Source organism: Ciconia boyciana, chromosome 3 (genome assembly GCF_034638445.1).
Source record: "Ciconia boyciana chromosome 3, ASM3463844v1, whole genome shotgun sequence".
Classification (NCBI taxonomy): Eukaryota; Metazoa; Chordata; class Aves; order Ciconiiformes; family Ciconiidae; genus Ciconia; species Ciconia boyciana.
The window spans coordinates 88,356,322-88,378,596 of record NC_132936.1 but is presented as its reverse complement, the minus strand read 5'-3'; the positions used below and the strand labels follow the sequence as shown (position 1 = coordinate 88,378,596).

The window sequence follows — 22,275 nt, the reverse complement described above, 5'->3', positions numbered from 1 at the left end:
CTACATAAATATTTATTCGTCGTTGGGGCTGGAGGGAACTTGCATGTTTTTCAGTCAACTAAACTGTGAAAGGTCATTTGTAGTACAGAATAAACTTGTTCATATAAGGAGTTAGTGCTGAATAGCTATTATACTTTAAATTCATACCATAACTTATTTTGTGATAGCTTCCTCATTTAGACAAGCCTCCATCTTCTTCAGTTAATGAAATTATTCATTCAAACATCCTACAAGAACAAATGAATGTAATTCAGTCCCAATATTTACACTTGAAGCACCTTCGTAATAATGTTGTCTCTTTTCCTCCTATGAAAATGTTAACCTAAACCACTTACTGTAAGTCGTTATGTTGCAAACACAATCTCTTCATCCAGAAAAAAGGTTGCATAATGTTCTTTTTTTATTTATTTTTAATTTTGCTAATTACTTAACTGTAGACTTTTTTCCCCCAAGAGCACTCAACAAAGGCTCATGAAGGAAATTTTGATTAGAATTTGAATGTCACCTTGCTGTATCACATAGCCCACCTACCAAATTAAATCAGGAATTCCAAGTTCGAATACAAAGATAGTGAAACTATCTGCAAAATTAATAGCACTCTTCCCCTCTAAAGAACGTAACAACCTATTAAACAGTCAGAATATTTTAAAACCAGGTGTGCAAAGGTATTCAGTTACATATGCTTTGCATTTTCACTTATTTCCAGAGACTCTTGCATATTTTAAATAGAACAACAGAAGTCTCAGTGGGTTCTCTACACTCTATTCTTCTTAACAGCAGTAGTTCATTAATGTTATTTCTCCATTCATAGTAAACAGGGACACGAGTTCTTCACTGTCTTTACAAGTAAAAGATAGGGAAGTTCTGCAACATTCTTAAACTTTGCTTTAAGAATACATCCATTCAGCATACCTTGAAAAAAACCAATCCACAAATTAGTCGAAAAGCATCAACTAAGTATTTGAAAAAGCACAACCACAGTTGAGAACATAAATACATTCTAGATCACTCCTTCAGGGAAAAGTTTCAAGGAACAGATGGGCTTTACACCATTGCCTCGAGTTAAACAGGCTCAGTCAGGTTTTGACACAGACCCAGAGAAGGAAGCAAATTCCAAGTGCAAGAACCTCTGGTGAAAATGTTCTGCTTCCATCAGCCAGATGTTGAACCTGCAGGGTTGAACCCAAGAATACATCCATAGATTTCAGTTGTCATGGAAGTGCAGAGGGAAATTCTCAGACAATGACTCCATGACAGGATCTTTAAAGATTCACAGGAGTTTTATGATTTCTTTAAAAAGTATCAAGAAAGCAAACATAGGTTTTGAAGAACAATTTTACTTCTGCTACTTTCATCAGTAATTCCAAAATTCAGAATCAGCTCCTTTACACACACACACACGTATGTGTGTGTTTGTGCCATGTGTGTAGGTATATATAGATATATATAACTATATCTTAAAATACCAATATTTAGAGGTACTCACAACGTGAGCTAATGAAGAGCAGGAATTCTATACAAGAATTCTGGCAATGACCATGGCAGAAAAAGCAGACAACCTCATGAGAAAGGGATGGCAGAAAAATGCCACCAAAGAGAACATGCTAACAGCAACTCAGAAACCAGAAGCATCTAATCCAGGTATATTTAGGGATAGCAACTAAATTCTTCTTTCTGAAACACCAGAAATGTCCATTTAAAATAATTTGGTAGGAGCCATGCATCATCACGCTGAAAACACACAGCCCCTATTCTGAATGCTACATGTTACTTTGGTTTAGAAACTCAGATAATAGTTTGAAACATATGAAGCCTCAGAACTTGAGACTAGTTCATACAATAAAAACCAACCCGCTTCCCTCTCCTGCAAACAATAATAGTCTCACAAATGTATACACTCTATCCTGAAATACGTCAAGTATAGTCCATCACTACGTCTTCACAATATAATCAGAATTTAAAATACAGAGAAATTACAGAACCAATGAATCTTCTTCACTGTTCCTGCAGGGAACCTTATCAGGCAGCATCTTTCCAAAACTACTCAGGCTCAAACTAGTTTTTGTGTTACTTTTAGTTCCCATTTCTTCTACTGGGAAGCTGCAAGCAGTTCTGTAGCTGCTATCTGGGCCCCAGCATAATTGTAGGGAGAGAAACAGAAACAAACCACCAACTAAAGTATTTTGCTGACAAGTCTGCTTCTCATGCAGCGTTAATTTGATCCCTCAGTGCCTATCACTTGTGATACAGCTTTTTACAACATGATCAGAGAGTATTTCTTCAAGGTACTTAACTTTTCAATGTATGTGAGAGACAAGAGATGGAGCACAGAACTGCAAAAAGACAGATGACAATCTTGCATTTAAGAAAATCTGAAACAGATTTTCAGTATAACAAGGAACAGAATTATCATAATGTATACGTACAACAAGACTACATTAAGGTTGGAACAGGCAACTTCTGGTGCTTAACTCCGCAACTTTAATATTCTTATTACTTCTGCACATAATTTTAAAAGTACTATTTAATCTGTCTTGCACTGCAGTTGCCTAAACTCCCAGGAATATCAACAGGCACTTTGCCATTGAAAGATGGCAGGCTAAACCTCAGTAAGAGAAACATCATTATTAGTAAGTTGAAACACATTAACACCATTCCGCATGCATATCCAGTTCAGTTACAAGAAAGAAGTTTTACTAAACAAAAACTAAAACATTGGTGAAATATCACTGCAGTAAAATTTTATTCTATATCAATTATTCTTTTTTCAGTATTAGCACCAACCACCTTTTATATTTTAAGTTTTCCACTTTGAAGCATATAGGACCCTTCTATATTTTTTTCTTGAAACACTTAAAATAAGTGTTTCACTTCTCATTCATTAGTTTATGATGAGTTTACAAATTATCTCCTGATTTTCACAATGCATTTTTAGGTGAACACACTGGAGATGCTCATTCAGTGACATAAATGCAATTACTAGAAAACATAAAAGATGATTTCTCAGACACTGGATCAATTTTCAAATATCCTCTTCATAAATGATCTGAAATTATCTTCACCTAACAATACTTATGTATGTTGTAAAAATGTGCTGTTTAATTAACCAGACATCTCTTTATTTCTACAAATTCTGATAAAATGAAATAATAATTTCATGCAAAACAAGCCAAATTAAAGATTAAAATAATTGTTTAATTCTTTTCATACTGATGCTGATGCTATTGTATGCAGAAAAATGAAACTTTAAATTCCAAACTAGCAGATGTTTTTCATAGAATTTTAAATAGCAGCAAACTGACAGAAAAGACAATTTTTTTTTAAACAAATGAGAATGATTAAGCAGCGATAAAAGAACTCATACTCTGAAGTAAATGCAAAAACAACTTTAGAAGACTTTTAACAAAACACTTTTAACAATCAAAAATATACTGAAACCAAATTAATTAATAAGTGATTTATGACATTCACTGTTGTACCAGTATGCTCACACATCAGGTAAGACAATACACAATAAAACTTGAAAAATAAATTCTGCATTGACTATATCATTGCACAAATTCTGCAGTAAAATAATTCTGAAAGAGAAAATATTTTTGAGAATTTACAGTACTTTCTTTTTGTATCATACTTCATTCTCCACCATTATTAAAATATTAAAGGGGCATAAAATAGAACCAAAAATAGAAGAACAAATATAAGGTAATAAAAAGTGAAATATAATTACTATTGTGGTTGGTATTTGCAGGTACATCCCCAAAAGGCAATCAACATCTACAAAAACATATACACTTCAAATTAATACAGAGTAAAACTTTACAGGCCCTGATGCTCACGTGCTTAGTTTCATTTACCAAAGTAGCCCTTCAAAGCAACAAAATCAGTGATAATGCACAGGACTGAGGCTATAATTAAGGTCTTTCTGAGAGGTGCCACCAGTACAGCCATACGCATACACCTAAATATTATATATAACAGTGACAGCAAATTTTTGCACGGTTTAACACTGATCTCAATCCATGTTGCCTTCTTTACTCATTAATATACTAATTAATCAGGGACAGAACAATCATACCCTACTATACCACTATTTTTTAAATTATTATTATTTTTTAATCAAAAAAACAACAAAACAAGGCAGTTTTTGTAGCGAGATTTCAAGGTGTTTTTCTTGGAGGAAAGATGACTATCAGTCCATATGCAGCAGGGGTCACTTGCAGTCATTTCTATCCTAATCCTGATATCAATCAAGCAACTCTAGGTTCTGAGTGGTCTCTAAACCTCAGACCTCCCAGGCATGGCCATCTGACATAGCATATTGCACCTGAAGAACTATTCAAGTTTGTAAAGAGAGTTAGGGCCACCACGAGGTCAACGCCCACCACGTCCCAACAATGTTTTTCTCCCTTTTGCACTCTATATGAATTACTGCTGCTTCCCATTCAAATCTGAATGAGGGTACAAAACAGTTATGAAAACTAAATTTGTTTTTAAAGGGGAAATCTCCTTTCTGGAAGTAGATTTACCATAAAGCTATGAGAATATACAATTAAATAGTAAGAAATACAATGTACCCAAGGCTTAAAAGAGTCCACAAAGACCACCTTTTTCGAAGAGGTCAATTCACAAAAATCCTAAGACAACTGCAAATTCTACAAATAATTAGCACAAAACAGAAATGTGAAAACCTTTCATGACTTGAAAGGCAACTGATGTGAGCAGAAACGCAGGAAGAGAAGTAACCCCAATAAACACCCGTGGTTCCCTTGAAGAGTTTTCCTGTGGCTGGCTCACAAATCCATTGACCTCTAAAGACCAGAGGGACAAGCAAAGACATAACCTAGATGAGCAATGCGGGCTGTAATTTGTTGGGTGGCTATTATTCTAGCCTGATCTGGTGGGACTCTTGAATTCCTCAAAGACAAGTAGTTTTGTGACCACTTTGTCACTTGTAGTGCAAAGATATGTAACAGCACCTGGCAGTACTGTGGTACCCCATGTGCTCCACTAAAAGGCAGAGCCTCAAGATGAGAGCCATTACCGAAGGAAAGGTCAGCAACTACAAACCCTCTGCTTCCAAAAAGATTGAGAATTAATAGAGACAGGATCCTGCAGTTTAAGAGCAGGGGTGCTGGAAGAACTTCCTGGGAATAGCCTGGAGGGGAGATGCTCTTAAATGCACGCATCTTTATATCCCATTGAAGCAAACTTTCTACCTGTAATTGTTAGCTGGGGCAAGAAAAAATTCATGTTGCTAAGTATATATTTATGAATATGCACACACACACAATTTTTAAATTAAGCAATAATTTTAGTTGTCTGTCCTTGCGCAAACTCTCAAAAAGCAATATGGCCCCTGGATATTGTGGATAAATACCCTGGGAAACAGACAACAGTGAATGGCTGAAATATGTTACCTCATTATTTCCCTGAAAATATTTGCTTTCGATTTGACAAAATATTTGAACTGCAATACTATTCAGGAGCAAAACTTCCAAACCCATAGAGATTACTACAGTCACATTTTAACAGACAACATTGCTGTACTAGAGATTAGCTCAGCAGCCACCAGAAGAGATAAGAAAGTGATTTTGTTCCACAGTGGAACAAGATTTTTTTTTTTTTTTTTTTTTAAATGGATTGCACTGAGGGGGGATGGGGACGGGGGGAGAATGGGGTGGTGCAAAATAGATGGTTTGCTTGCTGATAAAGGAATTTCAGAAAAGGAGGGATGCATATAGAAAAAAGAAAGGGAAAGATTACTCCTACTTCATTACTGAAAACCAGGAGAGAACAAAACTTATTCCTTTTATCCTTTCAAACATGTATTTGAGATTTACTGATGTGAGATTGGCTCTTTTTTCCTGGACAGCATTAAGGAATAGCTGGAAAGAAAACCTATGCGGTAACAACCAACAAGTAATAGTCAGGGACTTTTACACTCTTTTTCTTCTGATTGTTGGCAGAATGACTATTGATAAAGCAACTGTTTTTCTAGTCTAAGAAGAAGAAAAAATCTACAGAAAACAAGCATTTCTTTAAATATAATGCATATACACACTATACCACAAGCTATGCAATTATTTTCCTACTTTGAATAATGTTTAATGCACATAAATGATTTTCTCTTTCCATAAACTAACGGAGTGACATCACACTGGATGACAGACAATAGACCAAGGTTACATGGGCCAACTACACCTATGAACTATAAAATCCTGATTACCAACGGGGTCATTCCTTTTAGCAGGCCAGCTGCTTAGGGGAAGCAGACCAGTACAGAAAATGCAGACCAGTCAGAGTACAGAAAATTCTACTCCTGGGAATCCCAGTCCCAGGGATTTTTCTCATGGAAACATGACAAAGAATTTAATGTAGGCTGCTCATACCACTGATCCTTGAGGAACGGATGGCTGACAGAGGACAGCAATGCCATAGCAGAGCAGCAGCAGCCATATCATAATTATAATTAAACATTTCTTCTGTTATATATTGCAGGGTTGTAGATCAATGTTTTTCCTCAAAAGTCTTGAGATGAGCTAGTACATTCAGTTATAAAAAAAGAATGATGTTCCTCCTGAACAGGTCAGAAAATTCATATCAAAGCAAGGCATAAAGTACTATAATTTTACTCCCTCCTTATTTACCCATTTTCAAATTAGTGCATTGAATGCCCAAAACTTAAAATGATACATTAAAAGAGTTCAGTTACAGCAAAGCTTATCACATTTTCTTAATGCTTTATTGTCCAAAAGCAATTTGATTTTGCTACTTTTAAGGCCATTATACTCAAGATCAGACAAGGTAAGAAAATTTGATGCTAAGAGATTCAAGCTGTCTGCTAGGTTTTGGGTTTTTCCTCCCTGCCAAATAGTATTCAAGTACGTTTACTGATTTCACAGAATTTATTTTCAAAACAGAACTTCCAGAGCATCTTTTTAACTAATGAGGTCACAAAATCTTAGGTATAAGACTCTTACAAGAATACACATAACACATAATCCTAACCCATCTTCACCAGCATTATTAAAACTTGCAATTTTATTAAGTTTCAAAACATCTGGTGATATTCTGAATGTCCCAGCTTGTGAAAAATCTAGTATTTTAAAGCCTGACTCATGGAAGCCTGATGCCTATTCATAAGCAGACATTTCAGTGAATCAGTGTTTTCAGAAGGTTGTATGGGTCTTACATCGGACACTCTGCAGTTTTTCCAGGATATATACCCAAATTCTTGGCCTGCATTTTTTCTGATGAAGACAGAGTCAGTAATCTCTCCACTTATAATGTCTAAATTAGGTTACTATAAATCACGGATTTATGACAAATGAGATAAACATTCCCAAAATACCTTTTGGCAAAATGCTTTTGGACTGCAATTTTGCCAGATTTTTATTTGTCTGCAAAATTGTCAGTCTATAGTGTACAGAGACATCATTTAGATTCTGTCATGCCACACAAAAATGCTTTGATGTGTAGCTCTTTCCATTTGTATAGGTTGTGCATATCAGTGACTCTCCAACTTATTTCTATTTGGGCTCATGAACTTCCAGACAGGCAACTCTTAAAAATCTGTGGGTGTTGGTACAATATTTCTGGAGCTTTTCATTCTGTCACCTGCAAGGTAGGCAACAGAATTCTGTAATCCCCTGCTTCAAACTACGTTTGCCCAATTTTAAAGACAGTATTAAAAAAATGGCTTTTTACAGGTTAAGATTACTGGCTTGAATTTATTTCTACACAAAACATGGTAAAATAAAATTTAAAAGCTTCAGTTAGTTTCTGAAGTTGGATTGAACACGTCCTACTGCTTTATTACAAGGAGACCACAGCTCCCAGTGGTGCAATGCTACCGGTAAGAACTATCTAATAAAGGGTGACGCCCAAATTGGCTGGGACTGCATCAACCAATACTACAAAACTGTTTTCACTTCTACATGCTGAAGCTTGGAAGATTTTATAAATCAAATAAAAATGATTTACAGACAAACAGAAAGCAAATTATTAACCGTGTACTTCATTTTTATTTTTATAATGCAGAGCAAAAAAGAGCAAGTGATGCTAATCTGAGGAAACGATTTCATAGTGTGTCAGAAGTATGATTTCTATTAGAAATGCACAATTATGCCACGCAGTGCTTCCAAATTCATGGAAAAAGTATTATAAAAGTGAAGTCCTGCTGTGTCAAATATGCCACACAATTTTCGTTCTGATAACAGCTATTTAGGTTAGGGCGTGACTTTTCTCTGATATAGCTGTGCTAGTACAACCCCTAGTGTGGACACAGTTTACTGCCATGAAGGCATTATACCCGTATAACTTACAAAGCTTGTTCCTAAGAAGGAAAAGTATTAAGTAAGGCACTGTTATTTCAGCACAGCTACATCCACAATGGGAGGGCTGAGAGAGAAAAAGAGAGGGCAGAAGGTTATGCTACTTTACAACATACTGGGCCAGATGAACAGATGCAGTTTTGGTGTAGAGAAACTGTGTGGTATATGTCTCCCCCCCCCCCCCGCCATCCTAATGTTAATCAGGATCTGATGGATGATATTATAAAACACTTATTCAATTTAAATGGTAACATTTCTCATTGCTTCTTCATTTTTATTCTAAGAAATATTCATGTCAAATATTAATAATTGGTAGTCATACCAAGGTGCTAATATTTGTTATTAGTCTTAACTGAGTAATGAAGATAGCAAAAGAGATATTAGAATAAAAGAGAATAAGACCAAAGATATATACCCCCTTTAATTTTCCTAAATGACACAAATTCAGTTTTGAAGAACTTTATAAATATCAGCTTATGATAAATACATATCTGCATTTACTGACATATATGTATCTGATGATCCTAAATCGTACATATGGCAATTTCTGCCTATTGTGACACACCTGAATAGCTTTAATCCCTTTTTAAAAGTCACTACATATAAACTAAAATACATCTTCAAAACTAACATTTATCTGCTGCACAATTAAATATACAATCATACCTCAAGAAACAGTAAACTCACTTTCAGTATATCAAAAGACAATCTGAAACATGATTCTTTGCTTTTAAAACAGAAAAATGCACCATTTAATACAGAATAGCATGAAAATATTCATACATTATTGTCTCTCTACTTTTAAAAAATAAATATGTATTTATTATGAACAGATGGTGGCCAAGGAAGGTATCAACTCTCTCTCTTAGCCAGAAGGTCAGGTCATGGCTGAGAGACCAAAGAACAATTACTGTTTGCTATTCAGTGCCATATCAGATGAAACATTTTAGGTTTTTCTTTAAATACAAAGCTAGATGCGACTGAACTGTTTTTATTTCGTTTAAATGAAATAATTTGCAATGACTTACTAACATTTGTTAAAATTTGATTTAAAAAAAACAAAACCAAAACAAAACAAAAAAAAACCCCAAACAAACCCCCAAAATGTGCACACACTCTTTTTGGTTGCCTTTTAACATATTAAATAATATTAGGACCTATACAGAACTTTCTTGGTTACTAGAGCTGCAGTTATAAACCAGCTGCTTGATGCTGAGCCTGAGAATTTCAAAATAGTTTGTTTTCCTTTTTTTAAGGAACCAACAATCATATTTGAACAATATAATTACTTTACGTAATTACTGAATTACTCTAATAATCTTTGCTGATAGGAACTCCCCCTCCCATCACTTCACTTTAATTATATCAAATTATAAATCACCACATTTTGGTGTCTTCGTTCCCACACTGAATAAAATACCACTATGTCGATACATGAGGTTAAAATATTTTGTTAAATTTTGCAATTTGTTCAAAAGGCAATCCTGAAGCAAGTTGGAGAACAGGATTTAAAATCCAAGATACTTCTTCAAATATCTTATTAAACACATCCTGTTTTATTTGTATGCCAAGATTATGCCAACTCTCTTATCTGTGATATCTGTCAAGACACAGACGACAAGCCTGTTTCTTGTTTTTTAAAGTGTCCTTAGGCCTAAAGGATGCAGGAGTAAAAAAAAAAAAAGCCAACCCTGAAAACAAAATGCTTTAAGGCCCCTGTTTTTCTGCGCTGTATGATTTTCTATACATATTGAAGAGTTATTTTATCTAATAAACTTCTCTTTTGGATTTTACTGATCTTTTGAGTATAATTTGAAGTAATACTGCTTCCAGCCTAAGCTTGTACTTTATTAAGTTAATAAACTTTCTGTCCGACATTAAGATTTTGGGGAACTGATAAATAAAAATATCATTTTAGAAATACTGCATTTTTCCCTACATATATTCTTACACAGGGACTGATGTGTTCACTTACAAAAAAAAGAATGATTTAAAACCTGTTGGATAGGCTGCTCTAATAACAAAATGCATATTAAAAAAAATTATCCTCATGTGCATCTTATACATCAGTGTATTCAGAATACATACACTCTCATGTGCAAATCACAACTTATGAAGGAATAACTGGAAGTTTGAATACCTAGAGAAAAACGGATAGAACCTCAACAAAAAGGGCACTTCAAAAGATGCAGATTACACCTGTTCAAGCTGTTTGCCAAGTATGTCGCAGGTTACTCTAATAATCTTTCTTACTGCATGGGATGTTTTCTCACAGACTACCTGTAAGGTGTACACTGTTTTTTGTATTATTATAAAACGCAGTTTTAGATAATCAACAATTAATGCCTAGTGGAATTTTTATATAGTTATTTCTTCCAGAAGGTTTTTTTTTTTGTTTGTTTTGTTTTTTTTTTTTTTTAAAAAAAACTTTTCAATGAATCCCAGCATTCATTAACCTTGAATCTTTAAAGAAACTGGAAGATAAATGATTTTCATTTTTGGTATAGTTAGGTTATACTCAGAGACCTTAATGTTTTGTCAGGCTGCATGTATACATAATTATGTGTGGATTTATTTGTGAGAAAAAGTGTATAAACATATGTATACAGTACATACAATTTAAGTACGTTGTATGAATACATATGATAGAGTAACTCTACATGAAAACATGGGATGAGTATTATATAAAACTGAACATACTAGGGCTGAAAACAAGAATAAGATAACCAAGAGGTATTTATTTAACAGTAATAGTTGGCTTGTTGCCATTAATTTAGAAACCATTTAACAGTAATAAATGACCACTATTAGAAAAACGAATCATTCCAGCTTCCGAAATAACCCTACTTAGGCTTCTAATAACTGCAAAGTTATAGCAGTATTATCTCTTACCTGGTCCTTAATTTCAAGCTCCCTTATAGTTTTTGTTCTGTACTCTCTGAGCTCCTTTTCTGCCTCATCCTTCTTCATTTTGGTTTGATTCAACTGATAGCGCATTTCTCCACACACCTGTTAGATTATACAGACAACATGATCTGTAGCTTGAAGAATCCATAGCCCAGGGTTTGCAATTAGATCTTTTGGTGCCCTCTAGAGGTCATTTAAATGCAACATATTTTAATTTACAGATATTTTAAGACTACATATGGTAAATGTTTTTATATAAAAAGGTGGATCTGAATTCTCTATATAGTCATTAACTTTGAAATATGCAGTGCCTTCTAGATTCAATTATATTTGGATCAAGATTTTGCTAAGTATAAATATTTATGTTGTAAATATATGTGCTACTAAATACAGTTAAACTACAGTTGCTGGTTTTATATTCTTCTCCCATTCTCTCTAAAATCCCAAGAAAGTCTATGTCAACACTTTCAAAACCTAGAAGTAAAGGATCTATCACAATCCTATATAAGGGTGTAGTTTCTTATCTTGCCAATTTTCCACTGTTAAGAAAGAAAATGTTTAGATGTTAATACGATAATCTTCAAGGTTGAATCAGAGCATTATAAACTTACTACAAACTGAAGATAAATTCTTTAAAAACAATGACTAATTCAAATATATGCATGGGCCAGAAGAAAGGGATCAAAGGAACATTTAAAGGAATCTAGTATCACTTCGACAAAGGCAACAATTATTCTCTGCTGTTGGGGTGTTATGTTACCTCCTCATTCCTTTCCACCTGAAGGCAGCTCAACTTCAGAGGGTCTGGGGAGGGGTTAGGGGAAAGAAAGATAAAGACACCCCCCCCCCCCCCCCGAATCCCTCCCACATAACTTTCACTACTGCAGTGCAGGGATGTTATTCTCTCATTTCCCAATCTAAGACTTTCAAAGGATTCTATTTGATCTTATCTGTTGGGAATGGAGAAGGATGGTGGACAAGCTGTCCCCTTTTTGTCCTTATCCTGTGCAATCACCTCCAATTTCTGCCTGTTCATTTCACCTTAATTAACCAAACATAAATACATGCACATTCCCTAATGAAAACGCAAATGTGTTTACTCGCAGCTACTCTTAGAGAACCTTCTTTCCAACTCACTCTGCTTCCCTGATCCACTTACATTCTTTCACCAGACTTGCTTCCTAGATGTGCACGCTTTTAATTTGCAACCACAGTCCTCTGTGCTTCTCAACAATCTCCTCACACACATTCTACAACCCAAATTAGTTTCTATTTTTCAGTCTCATACCTCTTCTTATTTTCACTGCGCTTTTTTTTTTTTCTTCTTAAAAAAAAGGTAGGGTAAAAGTAAATAAGCATACTGCAATCAAATCACCTTAGGAAAAAACAAAACCAACTGCCATAACTTTAAGAAGCAGCATCACTTATACATTCAAAGGACAGTTTGTGAATTTAGCCCTGTTGCAAATAATGCGAGGTAGCAAATGCTCTGAAGAATGGCAAAGTTCTAAAGCACTATCTTTTTTAAATACTAAAATATCATATGCAACTAAAAAATCCCAAGATGCAACTGCATGGATTGCCAACCCTGTCTTTCTACCTCCTCCTTTCTTTATATGAAGGATGTAACGAAGTGCAATATGTCACGTCCTCCAAGCAAAATGAAAAAATACGGCCATCCTCGCCTTCAGTTCCCCCGTACGTCATACAAAGTGAATAACGCAGAAGAATCAGCAGATGGTGCTGTCCTAATAATGGATTTTTCAGTCTCCTTGTAGTTCAGAATGAAAGAAAAAGATTCTCACTCCAAACTTTTTTCCCTGAATTCTGGTGCATGCAGAAAAAAATATTTCAGAGAAAACTCAAAAAGAAAAATGTTGCTATTTGCTGTTTTTAATAATGGCAAACCAAGTTTGGAAACAAGGAGTCAGATTCACAAGCAGACATAGATGTCCCTTAGAAAGTCAATGAAAAAGGTCAGGGTGAGGCACATAGTCCTGACAGCTCAATGGTCAGGACCTTCCTCCAGGATGTTTGAGACTTCTCAATTCAGAACAGGGACACAAATGCAGTTTTCCAATCTCTCAGGACAGTGTACTAAAAACACAGCATAGACTACTGCAAGGTGGCCACCTATTCAACTTTGTATTGATTAACATTAACCGAAGCATGGACTGGAACCACAGAGTCACCTCTCCTGGCAGACTGCTTCAAATTGGTAGGCTATAAAATTGTTCTTTCCAGACCAATGGATATTTATACCTACTACCTTTTTTCCCCTCACCCCCCTATAAGTGGTGCTAGTAATCTGTGAACCCAGTCTGAAAAACCAAAAGTGTGTTTCAGAAATGGTAAATTAAACCATTTTGACATTCTTAAAATGCTCCCCCATTTGTCTTTCATCTGAAATTGAATTAAATTTTCTAATTAGTTTGGATGACTTTTTGCTGTAAATTTTCAGCAACACTTTCATCTATTTCTACCAGCAAGGGCAGCAGAGGAACACAGGGACTGATGAAAACCTCTCCAGAAGTCTCTAGAAGCCTAAAGAATGAATTGCTTGCCCAAACCTTGCAGTTAACAACTGGGGAGGTAGGATTGACCCTAAGATTATTGGGAAGGTACACAGACATTTCAAGAGACTGTAACAAATCTGAGTTCTCAGATTGTCTATTCTATAGAAATTTAGCATCCCCTCATCTTCATGAAGTTGAAGTTATTTATGTAACAAGTGAATGATGAAACCAAGCTAATACAAATAATCTCTTCAACATAATGTGTCATCCCTCAGCGTCAATTTTGGATGGCAACTGTTTTTTCCTTCTCACGTTATGACCCACATTAAGGCTCTAACAGGTTGAGAAACATGCAAAATAAAGCACTCAGAAGTGATACACATAAATAGATAGATGTTAAGCTATAATTCTTAACTGGAAGAAAGATCTCTTTGTAAAAGGCATACCATCAACATTAATAAGTAAAAGCAGTACACCGCATACCAATTCTCCAGGAAAGTACTTGAAAACAGTGATTTGATACAGCTGCCTTTATTTTAGCACTGAATATCCCAGAGGTAGCAATTACAGGACAGGGTTGAATACTATGACGCCTCATTCACTCCAAATGCCACTTTAAATGAAACACTGGATTGCAGTTTTAAGTAGTGATTTGCATAGTCTGCGAGGTAGAAAGCTTAGCCTTTGCATCTCAAGGTGACTTGGCAGACTTAAAAAGTTATGTTTTTACTTCTAAAACTGCATCTCCAGGATTTTCAGCGGAACTTTACATTTATCACATGTTCTTTACCAATAGAGAGGAAAATGTGGAAACAAAAAATTTCTAATCTTTCAAGTCACAATTATAAGGAAAACCAAGCTCAATACTTATTTATAAATGTGCCTACCTTATTCATCTCCATTTCATGAGATGCAAGCTGATGTTGTGATTCTTCTAACTGGTTAACTAGAGAGTTCTTTTCCCTTGTAATTCTCTCTACCTGAGCCTCCAACATGGCCACATTCTCAGACATGGCTGTCACCTGCAAAAAGCCCAAGAACACTGTAATGACACAATTTGACAGATCCAAATCTTGCGGGACTTTCTCCTTGAAAGCAACTGTAGTTATGTAGCCAAAATACATAGCATTAAAAATATAATAAAATTTTGAATATATACAATAAAAATATATAACAAAAATATAAATAAAAATATACCAGAATATGGCTAAATTATTTTAACAACAGGTTCACTATTTTTAATTAACTTATCATACAGCAGTTTATTTGAAACTTTTCATCAACCCGACTAGTCTCCAGGAGTAGTTAGTATGAATAGTGTCAGAAGCAGCTGGTTGCATTAGTCTTGCAGCTGTAAGAGTACTATTTAACACCTTCTTATCCATCCTTACATAGATTGATTTAAACCAAATCATGTTCCCCCAGGTAAAGAAAACTATCATTGCAATCACAGATCCTAAAATAGTTTTCAATTTCAGAAAACATTTCAGCACTATAGTTCAAAGCATGATGCTGTACAAAAACCATATTGGAATAGTATGTTAAAAATTCTAATGTAGTTCAGATCAAATTTTGCTGAATGGTAAAAAAAAGTAACAATAAAACAGAGACAGCGACTCTTCAGCTATTTAGCCCTGAAGCTTACTAATATAAGTGGAAATAATGGTGTCTGACAGTTCTAGGTTAACTTACAGGAATTCAAAGCCAAACCTAGAGGTTTATATATTCATAACTATTTTTCACTCATTATACCTCCACCCAATTTATGTATCATGCCAATTCTCCCCTTCAGACAAATCACTTCATAAGTAAGCGATAAAATATTCATTGGTGCTTGACCTGATGCACAGTATACCATTTCTACCATTTCATTTTCCTGAAACATAAAAGTAGTTAATCATATGTGGATGTAAATCATGCATATAGACCATAGTTTTCTACAAAGTCATCCCACATCTTTAATTACTAAGCATGACATCATCATATTGTCACTATATGTTGTTTAATGTGTATGTAGGATTTAAAAAAAGGACTACAACTACTCAAAGAGGGAATCAGTTCCAGTAAAACACATCTCTGTGGGTGACGAAATACTAAGTGATGTGGTGACACTAAGGAGTGAATTATTCTTCTAACAAAAGGTATGAAATGCTTGTCTAATAGGCTGTACTTTGGAGTGCCTACTCTGCTCTAAAGCAAATCTGTAACTAAACAACTAAATGCATAACCAGAATAACTTCCAATAGATAGCAAAGACTCAAACTAGGAGTTCCTTAATAATGTTTCATTGTCTCCAGTGTAAGGTTATTTTTTTTATTTCAGTTTGCCCTGGCAACAGATTTCTGATGATCACTTATAACAGTTCACTTTCTTAAATATCACTTAATCCCTATCACTGTACTTAATTCCTGTTTTAATATCTGGAACTGGAGTCAAAGGCTTTGACTTCCTGTAGCAGCTTCAGAACATTATTCTACCATCTCATAATGCCAGAAATACAACCATATCACTGTGGTTCCCTGTCTATGCTAGTAGCTTTCCAGCCATTTCACAAGCAACAACACTACTAAAGAACCTCCTCTTTTTTAAACACTGAACAGTTTATCCTGTTCAGTCTGCACTCTCCAGATTCTATAAACTATATGTCTTATTTCTAAAAGAAGCCCAAAAATATGGAACAAGCCTACAATCAGAAGAGAAATTCACTATATTGTTCCCAAACCTCCACCAGAAAATAGTTTAAGAGGTTGCAAATCAAACAAGCATGAAAATCACTAATGGATGGAGCATTACTCTTCTTCCCATTTCTTTCTACAATCACCTTAGAAGTGCCTCCTCTGTCATGTCTCACAGGTTTACTGCTGTTAGCATGAGGTTTTCTCTGTAGACTCCACTGGGCAGAAAACCCTTATGTTTTATACTCAAATTACACTAGCATCTGTAACTGTAAAACAAGGTTATCAGGGCTCTGTTGTAATGGTCACAGTATAAATGATGAGACAGATTCTGTCTCAAAGAGTTTATAAACATCAGCGAAAGTGGGAAAAGAGATCCAACACACTTCTGCAGGTGGACACATTAAGCATATGATAAGATCACTATGAAAAATACCGTATTAGAATGCAATTACGATAATGTAACTTTAATATATATGTGACACTGTAACATTATTATATATGTATATGTAAGCTCAAAGTAGCAAAGAACCCTAATTTTGACCTGTGCTGACTTCAGAATGCTTGACTTGGCAACCTGAATAATCTTTATAAGAAGCTAGGTACAAACCTTGCATCACATATTGCTTAACCCTTTCCTACTTTGAGAAAGCGCATTAGAAAATACTATGCAAACTAAAATAAAGTGCCTAACATCAACAACTTAGTATGTCTCTAGTGTGATGGCATAAAACTCAGTTATTCAGACTCAAAGGATCACTTTAAGTCACCTACCACTGCTTTAAAGCAATGGTGGAAGCGATTTACTGACCTCTCAAATCCAAAACAAACAAAATGAAAGACAAGCAAACAGGAAGTTTAAAGAGGACTATACGCTCATTGTAATACACAAATAGGAAAAAACCCAACCCATACCATTGCTGCCAAGTTCTCCCTTTCCTTCTTCATTTCCTCCCGCAGTGCTTCTTTTTCATCAGTCCTTTTATTTAGCTGGGCAGCTAACTCCCTTTCAAGACGATTCTTCTGCCGTTCCATCTCACTTTTCAGCTGCTCACACTGGACTAGAGCCTAGAAAAAAATATTTTTTTAAGTGGAAGAAACCTAAAATTTTAAACAAACATGGTATTTATCTAATGCCTTCAGAGAAACCAATTTGCTATTACAAAGGACATCTTTTGGTTTTTTTGCATTATTATTATTATTATGTTTATACATACCTTACTGTGTTAACTTCTAGAATAGGACTAACAAATTGAAAACAGATGTATATATTTGTATGTATATACATGCTCTACTGTAATTTATAAATCTAAAAGCTTTTAGAAGTCATGGCAAAGATGGAAGCATTTTTCATAGTATACTTTCCAAATAAGTAGCTGTTCTTCTAAAACTAAGATGATTATTTGCCTTGCATTTAAAATTCCTGAAGGTACATCACTAGAATCAGCCTCCGATATTTGATTCCTTGCAAACATTGTGGTTACTGCCTAACTGTATAGCTGAAGGAAAAATAAATAAACAAATAATGTATGCGCTTCCACTTGTTCTCCCCCTGACGCAAATTACTGACTGCAGAAGGCTAAGAAGAAACCTGGAAGTAAAGATACAAAGAAACAATTATTTTTTTTATTTTTTCAAATTTTTCTTTGTTTCAGGTTTGTCAAATAAAGAAGGTAAATTCTACTGAAAACTCATAAATGTCCTGGTTAATTTGAACTGCTAAAACACAGGTTATAGATGTGTTTTCTATCAAAATAGAAGAAATATAAGTTCATATGCAAGAAGCACAGTAGACACTATCTTCTAAAAAAGCTGGTGGGGAAAAAAAAAAAAATCTATCAATTTATGCTGATGTATCCCTGCCAAAGGGATAGGAGTTGACTGTTACGTCAGCTGAAATCACAAATACACTACTTCATTAAGAGTAAATCAAAGTATTCAAAGCACCCTAAAGGCAGCTTACTAGGACATGAGTAAACTAGATTTATTTTCATCATTTCACTGACATTCAGCATATCCTATTTCAAGGAAGCTAAAAAAACCTCCTTTTAGGAATCCTACCTTATTACCCTTTATTTTCAAAACGTTTTTTTGGTTTGTTTTGGTTTGGTTTGGTTTTTTTTTTTTTTTTAAATGGTTATTTTTGTTCTACTGAAAGCCAATCCCCTATATGCAATTTCTTTGGTGTTGGGCTGTTCATGAGAGAAGCAAATTAAATCATAGTTTTTAGAGAATGCTCTAACAGTCTCCATTAGTTTATGTCAATTCTGCGGGACCCTCCTCAGGGTTTCTTTCCTATCACAAGTCTATCTGGGTGAGGGAATCTCTCTGTTGTTGCCTTGAATCCTTTTCTGAAAGAATTTATCATCAGCATCAGCAAACAATTGTCTGCCTAAGACTGTGTAGTTTGATAGACATGTAAAACAATGCAACCCTAGAAGAAATAAGTTGCAAGAAGAAATGTGTATTTCGTTAGCTTCACTCTTTTGACTACATAAGGAGCAGTTCAAACAATTATTCTTCTATGACATTTATGTTGAAAATATATTCTTGGATTTGCTTCAACTCTGGAAGTTTAGCCTTACCAGATCTCCTCCTTGTTCTATGTAAAAGGCAGGAGGCCACAAACTACAGACACAACCGAAAGACAAGAAAGAATGATGGTTTTAAATGATAAGCACCTGAGTTTAGACTTTCTGTCAACAGAGTGATGAAATTGCAATTATAACACATTGGGCTTGCAAATGCTAACTCCTCACTTTTCTTATGTGGACTGTTCTATTGGATTCCATGATAATTACAAAGAAAAACAGCACTTCACCTTTAGAGTAGAATAGGACTGGGAAAATAAAGTATGGTTTGTACTTACCAAAAGAAATACCAGTACATGTAAAAATGCTAAATTAATGCAGCATAAGTAAAAGATTTCTTCCTGTTCCTTCATATTACAACAATTTTTGAGCATAGAAAAACAGACTACTATTGAGTCTTGCATACAAACAGATAGCACTTCACATTTCCTCATTTCAGTGAGGAGGGTGGCCAGTAGAGACCCTACGGAGCTGCTTTCTTTATGTGGCAGAAATAGTATAGGTACGAAGACCCGCTTTATTAAAGGTTCTACTAATTAGTCTTACTAAGTTTTATTGTTAGGCCACATTTCTAATATGAGCTACACTGAATAAGACTTTATAGGGATTTTCTTTTTAAATATTAAAATAAAGATTTCCAACACCAAATGAAAAAAGAAGATCAGATCACTATTGCATAGAGGAGGAAAAGTGTTTTGTGCAGTTTTAAATAGCAGTAAGTGAATAACATTTCTATCAGACAACTGTAGAACCCACCCCCCAAAAAGTAAACAAATAAGCAATTTAAAAATTTAACCCCTCAGGCACAGGATGTGACAGGTGAACAGTGGGCTCAGAAGGATTCTTTTTGTCTTTGTTCAGTAAAAAACAAGGAGCTGTAATACCCTGAAGTTAAATTTAACAAGTACATAGGATTTCCAACTCTCACTATTTTTTCCCCCACTGTTTATAAAGACCCTACATACACATACACTCTCTTACAGCATTGGATGAACAATACCAATTTGATCAATAGAAAAATTATATCAATCTTGTCCACTATTAAAAACAACTGCATTTCATTTAAAAAAAAAAAACCTCTCGCAATTCCATAGTAATTCACTAATAATACAGCAGATGTCACTAAATATCAAGGAAATAATTTAGGTCACTATCTGTTGATTGTATACAGTAACTAGGGCTAACACAAGCATTAGATCAAAATTGGTTTTATCATTATTATTTACATAGCACCAAAAGCTTCCTATAGGTAGCATCAGACAGGACTTCTCATCTTCCAAGAGTTCTGTTAGCTAATCAGTTCTTGCACTGCACTCATCTGAGGCAAAAGAGTTGTTTGTAAGCATTTTAAGTATTCTTTCCAGAGTAGCTCAGAAACGTCATACGAGAATTATCCCCCTACATGTCATAAATGCCACTGAAAATTCTACCATTCAATTTCTATCACCCAGCTGTGAAACTATGTCAGAATTTAAATGATGGCCTAAGAATGCAACACACCCTACAACCTTGATGAGAATTTAAGATCTCAAATATAGAGTTCATGTTACTGCTCAGAAAGTCACACAGCGCAATCTTTTTAAATCTACTACATCATATCAACATGCGATAAAGGTCTTATGCATGTATTCTCTCATTAGCATGAAAACTAATTAACATTTGCAGTAGATCTGAATACTGAATAGCTCCCATTTCTTGATTAATTTACCTTTGTTTTCTCTAAATCGGCCTCTTCTGCCATTTGCACAGCTTGTTTAACTTGCTCACAAGCATTAGATTCTCTTTGTTGCATCTCTTTCATGTTTCGTCTCAGTGAAACAAGTGCATCCATCAAGTCATCTCTTTCTCTGCATATAAAGAAAAACCACGTATTTCTTCTGCATCTTTTCTCAAGAGAAAAAAGCCCTACAGGTATATCAAATAGAACATGTTAACAGATACAAGATATAAGGGTGGTAAAGTGAAGCAAGACTAAACTCAGCATGGGTTAAGAGTAAAAGACAGCATACTGCTAGCTTGGCAGATATTAAAAAAGATCATATGCTTGCTGACTAGTCCTTCACTTCAGAAATATGAACCATTAGTGAAACTGCTGGTAATGACAGCAGAGCTCAGGTCATAAATATACTGAAGCTGAGCAACATTCTGTTGGTATTACAAAATGAGGATTCATGCAAAAAAAAAAAAAGGCAAGTCTGAAAAAAACACATCAAAGCAATATGAAATGACACTGTCATTAAATGTAAAATAGGAAATAAAAGGAAGGGTTAGGTTCAACAAGTAATTCAGATCACTAAGTATATCAAATGAAAATCAATAGCCCTTTGCTGCAAACTGGAACTAAACTAAACAATAAGACTTCTGGATTCTGCATCTCCTCTGAACTTTTGTTAACTAAGAAACTGAGATCTATACCAAACGGTGAAGCACAGACAGTAAAACTCGAATACTTAACTTCACCTTTTCATTATTTTGATATGTTGAAAGCTTTTAAATTAAGAGTATAATTGTCTGTGTTTTAGGTGCAAGTAGAAGTTCTGGCTCAAAACTGTTGTGTTTGGATTTGGTTTTTTTTTTCCTTCATGTTGCATGGAATGGTGATACACTTGAATTTGCCAGAGAACTAACAGTCATATTTTGAAATTTCATTTCAACAAGACTTGGACAAAGTCACTTTGAAAATCCCTACTGAAATATCTTTGTTTTTAATAAGTTGCATCACAGGAAGACGTAGCTTTCAGATTTTGTTAAATCTCAAACTGAAATAATGGTTTAAGAAAGATAAATAGGTCAGCTCAAACCTTTTATTTCAAACTGCACTATAATACAAGATGACAAGAATGTACTGATTTTCATGTTTGTTCATGTTCTCCAGTGTCTGTGACAAATAATTACTTTTCTTACAAAAGTAGATTTTGAAACATGACTTTTCAGCAACAGAGAGCTTGCCCAGAAAATTCTTGGACTTGACAATAGAAAAATACATAAATCCTAGCAACAGCCATCTAATGAGTCAAGATAATATCCATTTGACAGACTAAATGCACTATGTCCCTTCAGTCTTCTTGCTTCTAATTGACCCACTACCTCATCTCCAGCAGGCTCATTCTAAAACATCAGAAATCCTAAGAAGCTTCAGATATCTGACAATAAATAAATGTCTGTTTAACAAACTTTGAGGAGGCTGCAGTATCCTATCTCTATTACTAGCAAGTAGAAAGGGAGAGATTTTTGAAGATGGTTGACTAGCAGA

At 34.8% G+C, this 22,275-nt stretch overlaps 1 protein-coding gene across 4 annotated transcripts in view; it reads right to left on the bottom strand.

The window, feature by feature from the left end:
- SDCCAG8 (SHH signaling and ciliogenesis regulator SDCCAG8) overlaps positions 1-22,275 on the bottom strand; it is a 118,691-nt gene that overhangs the window by 72,179 nt on the left and 24,237 nt on the right. For 3 of the 4 annotated variants that reach the window (XM_072856484.1, XM_072856481.1, XM_072856483.1), the window contains 4 exons: positions 20,731-20,869; positions 17,347-17,499; positions 14,644-14,778; positions 11,226-11,342 (listed from right to left, as the gene is read on the bottom strand). In XM_072856484.1, coding sequence (XP_072712585.1) covers positions 11,226-11,342; positions 14,644-14,778; positions 17,347-17,499; positions 20,731-20,869 — 544 coding nt within the window. The remainder of the gene's footprint in view (positions 1-11,225; positions 11,343-14,643; positions 14,779-17,346; positions 17,500-20,730; positions 20,870-22,275) is intronic. The other variant, XM_072856482.1, reaches the window with a different exon arrangement.